This window comes from Zonotrichia albicollis, chromosome 3, assembly GCF_047830755.1.
Source record: "Zonotrichia albicollis isolate bZonAlb1 chromosome 3, bZonAlb1.hap1, whole genome shotgun sequence".
Taxonomy (NCBI): domain Eukaryota; kingdom Metazoa; phylum Chordata; class Aves; order Passeriformes; family Passerellidae; genus Zonotrichia; species Zonotrichia albicollis.
Genome location: NC_133821.1, coordinates 51,317,169 through 51,335,151, shown reverse-complemented (window position 1 = coordinate 51,335,151; position 17,983 = coordinate 51,317,169). Strand labels below are relative to the sequence as shown.

General features: G+C 40.0%; 1 protein-coding gene and 1 long non-coding RNA gene across 5 annotated transcripts in view; one reads left to right on the top strand and one right to left on the bottom strand.

Moving 5' to 3' along the window:
* Positions 1-1,087: 1,087 nt before the first annotated feature.
* KIF25 (kinesin family member 25) overlaps positions 1,088-17,983 on the bottom strand; it is a 41,358-nt gene continuing 24,462 nt past the window's right edge. For 3 of the 4 annotated variants that reach the window (XM_005486467.3, XM_014266694.3, XM_026793067.2), the window contains exons 10-15: positions 14,370-14,519; positions 13,124-13,300; positions 7,854-8,005; positions 5,205-5,402; positions 2,663-2,818; positions 1,088-1,498 (exon numbers count right to left, since the gene is read on the bottom strand). In XM_005486467.3, the coding sequence (XP_005486524.2) occupies positions 1,341-1,498; positions 2,663-2,818; positions 5,205-5,402; positions 7,854-8,005; positions 13,124-13,300; positions 14,370-14,519 (991 nt within the window). In that variant the 3' untranslated portion in view covers positions 1,088-1,340. The remainder of the gene's footprint in view (positions 1,499-2,662; positions 2,819-5,204; positions 5,403-7,853; positions 8,006-13,123; positions 13,301-14,369; positions 14,520-17,983) is intronic. The other variant, XM_014266695.3, reaches the window with a different exon arrangement.
* On the top strand, positions 6,259-13,259 carry LOC102070236 (uncharacterized). Its single transcript, XR_271009.3, has 3 exons — positions 6,259-7,038; positions 7,151-7,268; positions 12,818-13,259. It is a non-coding gene; the product is annotated as an uncharacterized LOC102070236 (long non-coding RNA).

The window sequence follows — 17,983 nt, the reverse complement described above, 5'->3', positions numbered from 1 at the left end:
TATATATTCATGGGTGAAATTCCAATAATAGTATGCTACATGATCTCTGGATAAATATTTGTGCTTGTGAAGGTTAAGTGACTTGGAATACTATAAACTCCAGCTTTTGGGGCAGGCCACTGCAATTTAAGCCTTCTTCGAGTGACCTACCAATGACCTCTCTCCCAGTCTAGGGGCAGAGTAATTGCTGGTGGAAAAAAAATTAAGAGTGGCTCTTGAGGTCTCTGCTGAGCAATAGTTTAGTGCACAGAACACATCAGATGTTTCTTGATTACAGTTGTTCACTTTGGATCTACTTCTCACCTCTAACATTGCTTAAACTTCTCCCAGTGTCCCTTCATTCACAAACCCCACATGATGTTGTTTCGCCATTGGTGTAAAAGGGTGAAAGCCTCTTGCAGGTGACAAACAGCGTATAACAAGCTGGTGTTTGGTGTTTTATTTGTGTGGTTATCCTCTTTTAATCTGAAGGCACAGCATCAATGTTGTGATGTGTTTAACTTGCTTCAGAAAGGCAAGTGAAACAATAGGCCAGGTTACTACAACAGTTGTACAAGTTGGGTCCCATTAGGATCTGTAGTTCAGGGCCTTTCAGCATTCATGAAGCAAAAACACCCCCCAAACAGGCAAAGCTGTGGGTTTAATGAACTCAGCAGAGCTGGGACTCATTCCAACTATTTAACTTGTGTGTTTTCAAAAAGTTGTGTAATCCCTCATTTGCTTTCTAAGCCACATTCCAGAGGGATAACAGATATAGCCTACTTATTTTTCTCCATCTCAGTAATGCCATTATTTCCTACCTAAAACCAGAGAACAAAGCTCCATTCAGTACAGCTCATGGGCTCCTTTACACTCATACCTGTTGCTAGTGCATTAGGAATGAGCCCATCCATGCTGGATAGTAGAGCAGTCAAAAACTGATGTGTCTCATTTTAATACACTGGAATGAATGAATGAATGAAGCACTGGAATGATATTTAACCTCCTGACTTCTACTGAGAAGACAGAATGCGCACTTGGCCTCTCAGAAGCAAACCACCCTAAATCAGGGTCCTGTTGACTTTGGGCAAGCAGAATTAAAGAAACACATCACCAAAGCTATGTCTTAAAGCCCAGTTTATTTCTCTACCATTCCACCATGGTGGGTAGCTGTTGTCAATACTTGCTATTATCTTTGGAGCAAGAACATCATTAGCAGGTTTATTGCTTACTAATGCCATGTTGAAGATTGTTTATTTTATCTGGCAGTTGATATCTAAAAGAATGGTTTAAGGACAACAATATACATTTCAGTCTGAGGAACTCATTAATGATACTTTAATCCACAGGAGTCTTAGGTTTTATTTTCCTTTACTCGGCACTGAGAAATTTTTTTTCTTGACTTGTCCTCTCTGAACTTGCCGAGCACGAGTTCCAAATCCCAGAGACTGCATTGATTCTGTTAAGTACTTTTGGCCAGGAGAGATGCACAGCATCACCAACAGTTTAGCATCACCTCCTAAAAGCAGGGGAAAGACAAAACATACTTATTTACCTCATTATTTTCAGTAAATTATACATTATTACCATACTGATACACAACAGTGAGCACAGGTTACTGTTGCTTTCATGAAGCAGAAGACTGCTTCTGAAAAGGGCTGTTGAAACAGACAGCTCCTTCATGGGGAATCTATATCTAACAATATATTTGCCCCAAAATGTTTCACAATTGGTAATGTACATTTTTTCCCCTATTAGTTTCATTACTTAATCATCATGTATGTTATGGCTCTGGACTTAAGTTCTGTCAAATATTTGTAAATTTGGGGTAATGGCAAAATGGCTTGTGTGACAATTAAACAAAACAGACTTGAAGTTTATAGACAATGGTTAAACAAAGGCAGAAATGGCCATTTTCAACACTTCACCAAAGTCATACAACAGACTTAGTTAAAATCAGGCTGGGTGCCTGTACAACATAGCTCTCACTTCTCTTTTCGGCTTTCCCTTCTCACAGTAGGGACTCCAGTACTAAGTGAAAATCAAAGTAATAGTATTTCAGAAACTCTGAAGGACTGTTATCTCATTCACTGTCAATGCCTTGAACTGGAGATTAAAAGTATAAAGCCTAATATTTTCTGGCTGAAGAAAAATGGACTAATGTACTACACATACGGACACAAATCTAACATTACTGCAGGCATAACACTTGCTTTAAAACTGCTTCTGCATTGATGAGGAGCTAAAGAAGAGGAAGTGACCCCAACACAAAAGGAAATTGTAGCACAGTGCCAATGACCTGCCTTCTTCCTTTGTCTTGCTGCTACAAGGCACAATGTTAAGGAATGTGCAAGCAGGTGATTATACCCTGTAGTAACAACGATTGAAGTTTAAAAGTTAAACTGTACCTGACATGAAACACTAGTGAAATGCAATTTTTACCCTTTACATGATCTTATTGAGATGTTGTTCTTCAACTGAGCTTTGGAAACGGCACGGTTTAGCCTGATTCGGGAGTTCATAACTGTAAGTGTGTACTCACACTCCCCTGAGCCAGAGTCTTTGAAAGAGAGGGCACATTCAAGCAAGGAGTATAAGATCATCTTCTAGTTTTACACAGCAAAGGAGAGGAAAAACCAGGAGAAGAAATCTATATTGTTGAAGAGTCAGAATAATGCCTCACCTAGGGAGTCCTGCAGCAGGTGTGTAAGTTTGCTGTTCCGGTACGGGACGTGAGCTCGCTGCTCTGCTATCGCTCCCAGAACGTCGGCCAGGGCAGACAGGCTGCGGTTGATGAAGGAGGTCTCTCTCAGTGCTGCCCCTGTCACTCCAGACATACCTGGTACAGTGGACAAAAAGGCACTGGGAACACTAAGCAAATCTGCCTCAAAACTGTAATGTGAAGGAAAGGTTAGAGAAGATTCAATGTCTACAGATGGTCCAAAGCATCTCATGTTAAAGTTGATCTCTGCAGGTGTACAATGCATTTTTTGCTCTATATGTATTAAGAACAAGGAACCAAGAAAGCAGGAACACCTTTAGATCAGACAACACTGCTTTTGAAAGCATGAGTCCACAACGGCTCCAAAGAGAAGCCTGGTTTATTCCACCATTTTTTACAATATTTAGCTGCCCCATCTGTATCCCTTTGGAAATAAGAGACAAGACACTGATGGCACAAGCTGCAGCAAGAAAACTGTACAGCAGCCACAAGTGTGAAGTGTTTGGGTTCACCAAAGCCTGTGGAGTGGTGTTTTATGGCATGATTTGCTGTAAGGAAACGGATTAAGGAAGTGGTAGAAGGTGCCCTTCTACCACCCACCCCGCATGGTTGTACGTAGCTATGCTGCCCCTGAACAACCCAATAAAGGTTTGGTCTATGCAACACATTGCACCAATTCAAAGAGGTGCTGCAAGCTCAACTCTTTGATCAGTCTGGATGAGGGTGCAGTTAAGAGTAATTAATTCCTGCTGTCCTTACCATTGCCATTTGGGGACAAGAAATTTTCTAATAGCATTTAGCATCATATTATTCAAATTTGAGCTTTCTTGAGGATAGTGGATGAGGTACAGATACATCCTCAGTCACTTCTTACCCAGAGCACATGATCCACGTCAGGCAGAGCTGATGACAGTGGGATCAGATGAGGCCAACATCTTCCTCTGCTGCCTACTCTCCTATCTCTAGACAGGTACAGAGAGTGGCTAGAGATCTTGTTTTCCCCTTAGGCCAGCATCTTCCAGCAAAGGGGAGCTCAAGAAGGAAATGTGGAAAAGTACAGTAGTAGCAAAAACCCCAGGAGTCTGGACAGGGAGAGCTGTAGAATTGTGACTGTGGGAGAGGATGAAGTTGGAGTGATAGAGTCTCCAGTTGTCAGAGACACAGCAAAACAGTTTGGAAGACCCTGCCAAAGGGTGGATAACAATCCAAGATGGGATGAATCTCCAGGTAATTTTACTGGGGTCATTATATATACAGCCATCCTCAGGCTGCTTGTATATCAAGGAAAAGTAGACTCCTGGGATAACAGTTATCCCCCTAAAGAAGAAAACTGCAAATAGGGGAGGGGTTATATGCTTAAACTACTGATTATCTGCATTTGGTAAGATGAACTTTGATAAAGCATTTGGCTGAGTTCTCAAAGTGAAACACAGTTTGCTAAAAAGGGACAAATTGGATTGTAAGTGCTACAAATTACACAGGCCAGCTGTAGAGCCAGCAGGGCTAGGTGCTGACATGTGTGAGAAGCTTGGGGTACTGCTGCTCACTTAGATTTGCCCGCATTTTAAAACAATTACGAGTTAACGCTGCCCTCACTTTCAGCAATATGTCCACTAGCACATCTGATGGCAGAGGTCAGTCTGCCACTAACTCACTCATCTAACACTGATGTGAGCACAGCTCTTCTGGCTTCACTGGAGGATCTGGCCTGCTGAGCCCCAAACGGAGGAAATGTTTGTCCTGATTTAACTGAGAGAACAAACACACGCCCTGTTGCTCAATTACATGTTTTCAGCATTTAGAGCAAATGAAAAAATAATGGATTATATTAGGTTTCTCTGTAGAACAAAAGTTTAACAGTGAGCAACAGCAAGAATTCTTGGCAGTAAAGTAAAAGACTCTTTCATAATACTGGTTCACTTTTGAAAACATTATTTCTGGAATGATACATTTGGCTGCATGGTTTTTCTTGGTAAGAAAGCTTGTCCTTTAGGAAATAATCAAGTTTTTGAAATTATTGTGTGCATAGAGGAGGCAGAAGGAAAATGCTTTGAAGAAACAATGAAAACAATATTATCTTTTCAACACTAATTTCCTCCAAGACTTTTTTTCCACAATAAAGCGGAAAAATCCACACATGGTGATATCAATTATTACAGATATTTGTAATATTTAAATAATTTATGCCCTTTAAATTTAGGTACCAAAGACATGCTAATTTTCAGAATAGAAATCTTAGGCCTAATCAAAGCAGTCTGAACAAATAGTGTATCTATGATAGGGGTAGCCGTCCTGGGCTTATTTCAAGCTTATACAGCCATACTTTGAGTTAAACTGTACCAGTGTAAAACTGGATCAATCAGCCCTCAAAATTTTGTTTATGTGTTTGTGGGTTCAAACCACCCCTGTGTGAGCAGCATGCATCCCTCCATAAAGGACTAAGGCATTTATTCTAATCTAGGTCCATGAGGATCCATGCCCACAAACAGACATGTTCACTTACCAACACACTCGCTCCCAGCCAGGTCCACCAGCTGCAGTCTTGTTTTGACTTGCTTCATTTTCTCAGTGGCTTCAAGCTGCACTGGTGAAGAGGCTCTGGAAGAAGAGGTGGATTTATTGTCTCTCATTTTTTGTGGAAAAGTGAAGGAAGCCTCTTTATTTAGTCTCTGACTGGTTTGCTCATCTTCCCATAATGTACCTGGTTAATGGAAAAAACAAAAGAGAGCTTCTCACTGACACTGAAAATTAAGATGGGGAAAAAATGGGGTATCAATAGGGGGATGTGCAGTATCTGTTGCTTCAGGCTATTCTAACAGAAGCAATGTACAAGCCAGAATCCATGGCACAGGCAGGCTGAATGACTTTTTCTATCTTAAAGTTTTACTCATCAAACTGATCGTACCAATTGGTAACAAGCTTCGGTGTACATTGTGTTGTATCAAATATCCCCATTGTTGACACATCTGTGTGGAAAACAAGAAATGGGAGTCCAGTAAGGACTTTAAAGAGGCTTTTAAAAAAGTTTTAGACTTATTGCAACCAAAATGCAGTTTCAGATGCTTGGGAGCAGTAGGCTCTGAAAATAGATTCTATGTATTTGAAATTACAACTGCTGGTGCTGTGGCAAAAAAAAAAAAAAATCCTTATCCTGCCTCTTCTATTTTATCCTTTGCTGCTGCTCCCCCTAGACTTCTTCAGCCCTCCTATCCCACTGCAAGATCTCCACATGACGAGCTGTTAGCCTCAATAGTGTTATTCCCACTTGTTCAGGTTGGTTACCTACTAGTATCATTCCTCAGCAGAAGCATCTGGCTTTCTCTGTTTGCTGGGAAGTAAGACAAATACTGTCTGGCAAAGCTGCTTTCACATTAGCTTAGCAGGAATGTATGCAAAAGGGAATTCCCAAAGTTGTTTGTTTGTTTTTTTCTCTTAGTGTTTTGGTTTTCATCTATCTCTTTCTTTCTCTCTCTGAAAGAACAAAAAAATAAAAGGCACATATTCTGCTACAGGTCATGGAGACAACAGACCTCCTTGGGTGTTTGCAGAGTTCTAGCTGGAATAGTAGAAAGTTTCCAACTGCAAAACTTGACTAAGGAGCAGACTGACTTGCCTTACAGAGCTCTGTACTTCTCCAAGTAGGCTGCTGCTAAACCCTGAACCAGATCTTCACAGTGTAGGCAGAGCAGCTGTGTTGGCTTACACAGAATAAATGGCTTCAGGCCATACAGTGTCAAACTAAGTATTCTCACTCCTCTTCAGTTTTAGACAATGAAATTAAGAAACAGCTTTCCTCAAATACGGATCAAAATGCTAAAATACCTTAAGCAAACCTGAAAAAGTGCTGGCTTGTCAACCTTGGCTTTAGGCACAGAACTCATCACAGACTTTGCAACATTTTCTTTAGTGACTAAGGTATCTGACATTGAGATATTTGACAATGGCATCTGGCTTTTAAATCAGAATCCTTTCCTTTTAAACAAGCCACACTGCTGCAGTGAGGTCCCAGGTTCAGTGCTGCTCTCTCTGCTTCCTTACAGTGCACATCTTCACCCACATGCTGTGAATCAAAAGCCAGAGTCTGCATTCAACACCAATTAGCCATTTCTGCAGAGCTTTGCTGCCAGGCAACATGGCACAGTGGGGTGCCTGCAATTAGAAGTGGCAAAGGGAATTCTGCAGCAGACAAGATGGCTGCTGTGCTAATGGTGCAAGCACTGAGTTTCAAAAAGTACCATCAGTCGAACTGACAAGAATCTGGAGCTGACTAGAGTTAACATTGGGAATGCTGGAGCTGCAGCTTAGAAATTAACTGTGTCTTTTGGCAAGGCCCACAGGTAAGAGAGGGCACTGTCTGTTCTGCTTTTTTGTTAGTTTAATTTCTGATAGCAGTCTAAGGGAAAAAATGTTAAATATTTCCCACTTTCTAAAATCAAATTGTTGTTGCAGAATATGTAGGAGATGGACCGCAGTACTGAAAGCAGAGAGCCTAATTATAACATGAGCAAAAGAAAACAAAGTTACCTCAAGAGCTCCAAAAGAAAGCTGTTCCTCAACCAATAAACTGGTAAGTCTTGGTGTGGTAGTGGAAAGCAGAAATATGAATGTTACCAATAGAAAATAGGACAAGTATTTTGTCTTTTCGTGCAGTGGCCTATTATTAACAGTTCAAAAGATTCTGAATTTAAAGGGCATTTTTGCAAGGCAGAGAGTAAATAAATTTAATTCTTTCTCAACCAAAAGCATATGATGATCCCTAAAATTTACGGTTAGCTTAACCACAAACTTTCTATGACATGTAATTATTCATTCTAAGCGATTTAACTACTTTATTTGAGTATGTATCTTATCAAGATACTTACTATCTTATACCTTATCTTATGACTTTCTGATGATACTTATTCATTAGTTACCTCATGCAATAAAACTTCAACAACTCTGGAAGTCAAGGCATGCAAAGAAAGGTGCTGGAAACATGAAAATGGTCTGTTATTTAAGAAGGAATGTTGAAGTTAGAAAAATGGAAAAGAACTGAAGGCCTGTATCAAACACTGGAAAAAGGAAGAAAAAGCAATATGAAAACCTCCCAGTCCACAAACTGTTTTTCTAAAAACAACTGGCTCCAGATGTATCTTAGTAACATCCTGCTTACCAAAGTTATCTCCAAGGACAACTGTGGTTATGGTCAATGTCACTACCAGATGAGAGCGAGAGGAATGAGCATGGACCAGTGTTGGGTGCGTGACTCTCAGCTGTAGGCCTTTGTTGACTAGATGCAAAAATTCAGATGCATTTTCAACAGTCCTAAGAAGTAAAGAAACAGAAAGGATATTTAACTGACTTGCAGGAAAAAATCACACAAGAAAGCTGACAACTTGAATGAGAACCTCAGCATTTCCATTTCTCTGCTCTTCTCCTTATACTACTCTCAGTTTTGAGCTGCACAGACAGACATTTTCAGGTGAGATAAAGATGACAATTCAAGCCAAAAGCTGTCATGCAGTCCTTAAAGTGCTGCAGAAGTGGCCTGCCAGCCTTGCAGGTCCAGAGGTACTATAGCTCAGCTCTTGAAGCAACAGACATTTCTATATCTCCACACTTTGGAAGAAAAGACACAGGGTTAGACATTGCTGGAATCTCTGGTCTTACAGAAGTAGGTTTCTCCAATTTATGCTGAGATAGCTCATTTTCTTAGGTACAGAATTAAGCTAAACCCCCAAAATTTCTCTGGGCCTCTGGAAGTTGTATTTCACATTTGGAATTAAATCCAGAATCCCTGGAAAAAAAGTCCAGTTCCACTGCTCAATGAGTACAATGTCAGAATAAATAGATGTGAATTTCTATAGACCATTTATCTCATACTATCTGTTTTCTTTTCCTGTTAAAAGAAGTACTGCAAATATGAATCCAAGGGCAAAGACCTAGCACCCACAGTGAAACACAGACAGTGAAATAATCTGGTTAGGTAAAGAAAAAAAACCACTATGATTTTCCCTATGTTTGCAATGTTTAAAAGAAATGAGATAAGACTGCCTACACTTTTCTTTCACTTGTTGCCTTCTTCAATAATCATTGAAGGTAGAACACCTAAAGAGTTGTTTATAGGTGGGGGTATAAATGATGACTGTGTATCATAGCCTGGTCACTGAATGCTCTGTAACAGCCCAACTATTAATAACACTTATGACAGGCCACAGGCTTGGTTCCACAACGCTGCAGTCAGCAGCAGCTAGCATATGATAAAAGGCAAGGTCTTTATGAATTAGATTTGGCTGATTTCAGTAAAAGTCACACCAGGCACAAACTTATTCTATGCTAAGAGCCATACTTGAAGAGTTTAGAGACAGAAGAACAAAAGAAAACAAACTATACTCAACTAAAACAATTTCTTTAAAAATACAAAGCAAGGGCATCTGAAGCCCAGAAAAGCATTTGGCCACACCATATCTATAGGCACTTAGGAGAAGCAGCCAGCTAAGTGCAGTTCCTGTGTATCCAGGCCTGCACAAGGTAAACAATCACTATAGACTTCCCCTGTCAATCCTGAGCCACACATGCCAGCCTCCACAGTGACCCTCTCTCTACCTCTGGGCAGCCACCGGGGATGCCTCCTGCTTGTTTGACCTGGTACCAGCAGAGAGCCAGCGGCTCCAGCTCCTGCAGTCAGAGCCTTACTCTGGAGCGACCTGACTATTGCCTCCCGTCCAATGAGGCACACATCCTGCCTTCCCAAGCCTTGAACTGCATCTTCCAGGGGCTGGGCAGCCAGGACTGGAAGGCCCGAGGGGGAAGCAGCCTTGGCTAGGATGCAGCACAGGCTGTTGGATTCTGCAAGCTGCTGCTGTGAGCTGGCAAAGGGTCAGCACTCCAAGCTGCTGCCCCATCCCTCCATTTGCCAGGAAGACAGGGCTCAGGGTGTGTTGTCACTGCTGGTCACCTATGGCTGGGAAGCTGCCGCTGGCTTTGAAGACAAGCAACACCCCCAGCCCAGTGTGGTGAGCTTGGCACAGTAGCTCCCCCACAGGACTGACAGAAATAATATTTCAGTGTAATCTCTACGACTTCATCGAGCCTTATGTGCCGCACGTTCCAGGACCAGATTCTACAAAGAGAAGCCCTGTTGTGGTTACGTTAAAAATTTGATGCTGAAAGTTCTCCAAAGTCAACCAAGCTATAAAAGAAGAAAGAGACTGAGGCTTTCGTGATTCAGTAAGATGAACATGTTAGCAGGAAAGAGACTACTGTAACTTTAGTGGATATATGGAGAGGCCAATGAGACCCAGCAGGCCAATATATTCTAGATGAAATATTATCATAAATGAGGATGTGTTTTTATTCAAAGCACCAGCTGTTTACTTTAGATTTCAGGCAGCTGGGTGGCCTCATTCAATGATTCCTTTACTTTGTTTGGGTTTGCTTTTTCTTATTAACCTTTCTATGTAATTATTAATATAACCTGTTTATGAATTGGACTTTTTTCACTGCTTGCATTGTAATTGAGAAATTGAGATACAAGGCAGTATTTTTATTTATGTTTGCATTAGAATTTAGCATTAACTGATTGAGATAAGTGGCTTTTAAGAGTTTTAGTTCAAGGCACCAGGTTCCTTTGCCATAAATTAAAATTTACAGAAATAAACAGGGCAGCCCTTTTATTAACTAGAGGGACAAATGAAACCTTATTGCAGCTTCTTTTTTTTTGTCTCTATGGCACAAGTCCCACTGCTTCTCACCTCTCCCTTTCCCAAAACCTATGAAAATAGATGGGTCCACTAACTATGCAAAGTTCCCTTGGGAAGTGGAACAGGCATTTTTCAGGAATAAAGTTATGCTAGGCCAGCATCTTAGTTACTGAAATACCTTAATTAAAAAGTACTTGGAGGTTTTGATGAAACAGGGAAAGTTCAACTCCCAGCATGCCCACACTATATGCACCCATCTTCACTTTCTAAGTCATATGGCTCCTTTCCTGTCTAGTCAAAGGAGAAAGATTAGCTCCTCCAAGAAAGATTCAGCACACACAGGTTGAGTTCTGCTCCCAGCATCTTCTGGAGTTTTTCATTCCCGTGACAGCAGAGCCTTAACTAGATACTAAAAGTTGGAGTAGAGTCACAGTTGGGAAATACAAGAATAGAGACATAGAGAAACCCACTAGTCAGCATAATACAGACAGAAAGGGCAAAAGGATTCATCACTTTAAGCTCCATCACACATTCATTCCATGTTCTTATGGAGTGTGCAGAGTGCAACTAAGCTTGCAGAATTTCTATGGAAATTGTATTTAATCTCAAGACCAAGAGCAGGCAAACCCCAGATACAAATGTTAATCCTTCTGAGAATATTGCAGTGCTTATTATTTCACAGAAAGAACGGAGAGTCCTGTTGATCCCACAGTGAAGAAAACTACTTGACAATTTCTCTGGGCTCCTACTTTTCTATGAGCAATTAAATTGGTAGAAAGTACAAATCAATAAATGTGTATCACTAGGTAGAATAAAAGTATGTTTGCACAATCTTCCAGCACATTCTTGTATTTTTATCAAGGCTTGCTGGGAATAGCATTAAATCCACATAAACAAACTACTGGTCTGCTTATGTGACTAAGTCCCACAGGACAAAATAATCTCCACTGATAGTGCATTTTATTTAATTGGCATGGGATGCATTTCATATCTGACTGCTAATTCCCCTTGGAAAAGTAAAGATTAGACTATGACAAGAATTATTATAGAGAGGCAAAGAAAAACATCACGTTTCCTCAGAAACATAGAAAACACTAATGCTGTTTTAAACATTTCAATAGAGCAGGATGTTTCTTTTCACAAACATTATTTACTCAAGGAGCAGGACACTTCTTTATGTGACATCTCCATAATGCACATGCTCCTTTTGTAATCTGTTCTCATGCTGGGTGCTCACAGAGAGATGTCCAGTTTAATTCCACTGGGTACCATCACCTCTCTGGTGCCACTAATACTGCTTATTCTAATTTTTTTTTTTTGTAGCTAATATTGATATTCCTAGTGTAAGGCCCAAAGAAAGGCCACAAAAATGGTCAAAGGCCCAGAAAGGAAGCCACATAAGCAGAAGCTATGGTGACTTGGTCTGTTCAGCCTGGAGAAGAGGAGACTGAACTGAAACCTCATTGCAGTTACAACTTCCTTGCGAGGGGAAGCAGAGGAGCAGGAATCAGCCTCTTCTCTCTGGTGACCTGAGGGAACAACCAGAAGTTGTGTCAGGGGAGGTTTCCATTGGATATTAGGAACAGGTTCTTCACCCAGAGGGTGGCTAGGTACTAGAATGGGATTCTTAGGGCTGTCCTGTGCAGGGCCAGGAGTTGGACTCAATGATCTTGTGGGCCCCTTCTCACTCAGGACACTCTACTGTAAATGACACAGCCAATACTAAAATGAAGCATCTGAAACAGATTCCCTCTTGTTAATGGATGAAATTTTATGAATATTTTATTTTTAACATCTAATTACCCAAGGTAAGATTTTATATATAACAAGAAAGCACTGTACATTTGCTTTGTATGCCACACTTACCTAATGCCAAGAATCATTCCCATGAGTGCTAGAACAAATCTTCATAATGCTTAGTAAGTAAAAGAAGGCATTAAAGTAAGTATAGCTGTAGCCTTAAATACCCTAGCTCTCCCCTACACTGTCAAGTTGTGTAAATAAGGATCAAACCTGGCATACAATGCTGGGGAGGGACATCTTCCAAGTGAACGGTGAGAAGCTTTGCTGCTTAGCTTTTAGTTTGAAGAACCTTGATTTTCAAGATCTACCAGTTCAAATGCCAACATAACAATTCCAGCTTTAAAACCTTCAGTTATGAAAACAGAACATTAAGTAATACTAAGATGGGTATTTGCATTAAAAGATCACTTAAAATCTTATTCTAATTTTTTGTAACTCCAACCTAATTTGTAACTCCAACTCTAATTTTTGTAACTCCAACTTTCCAGCATAAAGGGAAAGCTAACACCGTACAGCTGCTTAACTATTTGCAACTGGTATGTAAAATTCTATGATAATCTGTAAATTTTATAATTCAATGAGGCTGAATGGAAAGTGCTTTGTGCCAAGATTATCCCTTCTTTTTCAACAGCTGACAAGATGCCATAGATCCAGCAATGACAACATGTGCTGCAATCTTCAGGCATTCTGAGTGGAAGGCACTCAGCACAGGAGTATAACTCAAAGTAACTGTACACTTATTTCTGAAAGTATTTTGACATTTGCAGCCAACTGCAGTCTAACAGACTGGGCTAACAGAAACAGAACTGTTCTTTTGCATATGGTAAGGACTCATTGTTTAGAAGCAATCTGGTGCCTGTAATGCAGTTTTGTGACAGCTCCACACAGCGTTACCACCAGACAGTGTTTGGATGGCAGGAGCAAGCTCTGTACTCACTCGTGCGTCAGCGATGGCACATCACTCTTCCCTTCTCTGGTTGTGACAACATCACGCCTGACGCCAAACACTTTTCCACAACTGTCTTTGGCCAGAAGATCAAAAATTTCATTATTATACACTTCTACAACAGAAACCTCAACCCAGTAACTTCCTGGTGGCTTTTCTGAAATAAGCCTGGCAAATAAAAAAAGAGAAAAAAATTTGAAGAAAAAAGCCCAGAAATGTTGAAGCCAAACCCCAAATGAAAATCTGTAAATAGAGATCTCTTCTTTAATTGTAATATAATTACAATCTGATAAGAGCATTTACTAAGTATCTGCAGCCTTGGAATTGCCTCATCCATATTCTAATGTTAACCTGAAGAATCAGAATATACGGTTTATTTATACTTGAGGAAGTAGATAGAATTTAATTTTCCAAACAGCTGTGCCAGTTTGTTTTTTCCACTGGCCTCCCATCTCAGGATTTTTAATATCATTTCTCTGCTGGCAGTTACTGCACTCAGAGCTCAGAGTATAAAATCTGGCAGAGAGCAAGCAATGAACAGAGATGGGAAACTATATCTGGAAGAAGTTATCTGTTCACAGCCTGAGAAAACCCATAAATTAAGGGCTTCTCTGTTCAGGAGAGTATTTACATTTAGACAGTTATTCTCATACAAAATTGGTTCTTTGATTTAGTTCATACCCTTCTCCAAAACAAACAGGCTTAGCTGGAAAAACTTCTAATGGCTCTTCTACTCTAACATAGCAGCATATCAGTTTAATCCTGTTTTAGGTTCAACTGAAAAAATCCAGGAACCCTTAAAACGAGAACAGATTGTAGTTAAAAATTCTACTATCCTTCTTCCTTGGGACTGGGTTCTAATCTGAATCCTCTTCATCTATTCCAGTTGTCAATTTTCACAGGACTTTTTGGAACTTCATTATCTTTTGGACTAACACAACTATGGTTGAAACTTTTTCATAAGTTTCATTAGAGTCTGAAAGCCAGATAGACAGATAACACACAGTAAAACTGCATAATCTTCTTGTCTTAGAAAATTGGATTAAGGAGGAGAGAGAATAGAAATCTATATGAAACCTCAAGTATCAAATGGTGGCCAGAGAAGCTATAAATATTAACAATTTTGAAGCTGAAATCTGTCATGATAAATACACTACAAACATTATTTCATCCTTTCCATACAGTTTAAAGTGACTGCCACTGATAGTTAGTTAGTTAGTCTTTACTTAGTTTTTACCTGAACACTTCTTGGGTAGCTCGGGGAATAATTCCAAGTTCTGATTCCTCTTCTGTGGCAAATGCTAAGTTCCCCTCTAACTGTGGTCCCAACATTGTGTATGTCTTCCCACTTCCAGTTTGCCCATAAGCCATGATACACACATTGTACCTGAAAAACAGAAGTGCTGTAATTTATTTTATCATTACCAAATGTCTCTGTTAGGTGGCAAGTCAAACTCCAAACAATATGGGAACACAAACAAGAAAATAAAAGCACTGCCCCTGATTTCTTTCTGCAGATCTTAAAGTTTGAAAACAATTACTGTTCATAACATCACCTAAACAGATTTTATTTTGTAAGCAGAGTTGAAAGGATTCTTTTAAGTAGAAGTTTAAAGGATCCTTAGCTTGGAATTATTGATGCTGTTAGACCTCCTTGCCTGCCCAACTTGCAGCTTTTGCACTACTGAGCTGCTTTTTTATCAGCTCCTGAACCACTGCAGTTTACAGTACAGCATTTCAAAGTAAACCATTTCTGGGCTTGATTTGTGCAACAGTGCTGTGCTGCACACCACTGCACTTGGATCCTAACAGCTGGGAACTCTTCATCTCTCATAGCCTTCTTCAGGCAGGCTCATCAGTCATAGCCCTCAGAGAAGACAGCCCTAAGAATAGGAGGCACAAATTTTAAACCAAGAGCACCAGTTGAGAATGAGCATGCACACAATGACTACTCTGGAACAAAGGTGGCAGGAACTGCTCTGATAAGGACAAGTAGAAAATGAAAATGTACAATATCAGTACATAGGAACAAGCACCTATAAAACATCATCTTCTGAAGCAGACAAGTAAATATGTCTAATGAACAGAACTCTGAAAATGCCTCTTGGCTGCACTGAAAATAATAGAAAAAGAATTGTTCACAGCTGTGAGCACCATTGTGGATGTCTGTGCCACAGGGATCTGAACTGAAATGTATGAAACCTATCCAGAAAGTGTGTTACTAACACAATCAGATCAAAGTCAACATCTTAAGCAAAATAAGTGGGTGGATACAGATGCATCCAGCCACAGTACTGCTTTGTAAGGAGGACCAACACTGTGCTGCGCAGCTGAAGTTTTGCCCCTCCTTGGCTGTGCCTGCTCTGCTGCTCCTGGCAGCAACTGGAAGATGTGCATTCATGCTGACAGGACTGCTCTCTCCCTGGACTATCCTGTTTGTTCAGAGATACGACATTAGCACAACCTTCATACACAAGAAGTGCTTCACAGTTTGCAGAAACTTCTGCTCTACTAGAGTTGCAAGAATGGGCTTGCTCCTTTTCTGCCAGAGAATAGAATTTCACTGCCTAAGCTACCTCCTCTGTGGCAGATCTGAAACAGCTGTTTTTGATTATCTGATGCTTTTCCTCATATCAAAAATGTAGTTTCAAGCACATGCCAGCATATTTCAATGAACACCCCTCATCTAATTGTTTTAAATGTATGGTTTCAAGTCATGAAATACGTACATGCATATTAAACGTGCCTAGATGCAATTATTTCAGGATGATTACTTTGAAAACTTTCACTTGTTGGAAAGAAATGTGGGCTGATAAGCCACATGAAAAATACCTGGGTACCCTTCCTGAAGTCATAGTTGCAGTCAGTGAATCTATAATAAGGTCCCTCCAGATTTTAGCATGCACTGCAGAGTATAAAATAAGAGTCTAGTCATAGATTTGATGAAGTAAAGGAGATGATATAGCTGTAACTGAAAACAAAGAGCACTACAGTAAAATTAAATGTGATAGCAATTAGGGCTGTAAATCTGAAATGAGGGATTTCTTGAAATATTCACTGCTGACATAACTCAGTAGAAAAGCTCACACTAATTTTGGTAGTTTTTAGCTAGACTAACCATGAGTAATTTTCACAGTTCCACCCCTCATAGACACTGCCTGGCCAGCCGGTAACTTACTGAGACTTCTAGCCCTATTTCAAAATTAAGAAGATCTTTGGAACCAAAAAAGGAGCCAGATGTTTTTCCTTAGGAAAAACAGAATTAGTCTTCTTAGAAGTCTCTCCTAAAAGACTTTCCCATAGTCCAGCTGTTTAAATTTTCCTTAATTGCTGCTAGTTATAAGACAGTAAGTATCATGGACAAAATAGTTCTGACAAGAGACAGATGATATGATTAGAAGTTAAGTGGGCAGAGGATTGGAACATTGAAGACAGGGGTGCAAGTCATTTATCAATCAGTGGTAACTTGTCTGCCAAAGCCAAAACAGTGTTTCAGCCAGCCTAAATGAGCCAAAACTGGCCAAAGCAGTATCATATCTGAGCAGGTATAGGAGATAATGAATTGTTGGGGGATTTAAAAATAGGACAAGCAGCAGATTACCTTATATTTATCTATATAGTAGTTATTTATTATAGTTTACTTCAATGGAGCTCTAGCTCCAGCATAAAGCTTTCAAATAGAGAAGTCTGAAGATTTTTTACTATGATTCACCTATGGGCCCTGATATTTTTCCTTCTCCGCTTTATTATTATATATAATGGTAATAGTCTTCTTTAGAAAAGTTCTTATTGTCAAGCTAAAATATCAATATAGCACTTCTCTCCTGAAAAGTGTGTGAGTGGTCACTCCAGCAAAGTTACCCCTAGGAGGGAACACTGTTAAAGGAAATAAAAGGAGGAGAAATTAATTCTTAAAATAAACAAACAAGTTGGATTCTTCAATGCTGTAAAGAAAAGAAAAGTTACCTTACTCCCCTGTTGACCCTGTGGGCTAATGGTAAACTTTAAAGCCTGCTATACTTTGTCTGGTTTACATATGGAACAATCTTTTCTTCCAGTATATTTGTATTGAAAAATGAAACAATCCATTAAGAAAGCAAAACAGAAAAAATAAGGAAAAGGAGAGAACACTCCCTTCTACTTGAGCTAAAAGTTGTTACAGACCACTTTGGAGCCCAGACTAAAACAATCAGGAGCAGAAGGTTCAGACAAAGTATGTCTGTTTCCCATTTACAGTGGGAAGGCTGCTTTGCTCCTGTGCACAGAGTAGCCTTTCCTGAGAATCTGCTTCTGTTTAAACAGCACTTCTGGAAGAACAAGACAGGTCTATTGTTTTCAATAACAGAACATTTCCTAACTGAATACAAAATCTTAGCTTTTAGAACAGGATTCTCCCCATGTAAAAATTAGTAAGTGGGAAGTACAGCAGATCGAAGTGCAGATCAGATGAGTCTGAAGACACTTAAAGGACCTGTTGAACCAAGGCAAAATTATGATCATTGCAAAAGGAAAAGTAGAGAGAGAAAGCAGTTGTTTTAAGACTTCTTTAACTCCTACAACATAGTGGTCCCTAGGTTGGTCAGCTAAAGAAACTGTGGTTACTTGTCACTGGTAAACAAGAATAATGCAGTCTATGACTTCCCTCAGCCAGGGAGCCCTTGGGGGCTTCTCTGTGGCATATGGAATTCCCAATATTTACAGTATCTTTAGATACCTCTTCTAGGATGCTTTTAACAAAAGGAACCTTGGAAACTTGAGTGTGCAGACTGCTGGGAACAAGGATTCCCACTGTTCAACTATGCCACTGTGAATGGAAAGGGACTGTCTTCTCCTCTCCAGGGAGCCAAAAGT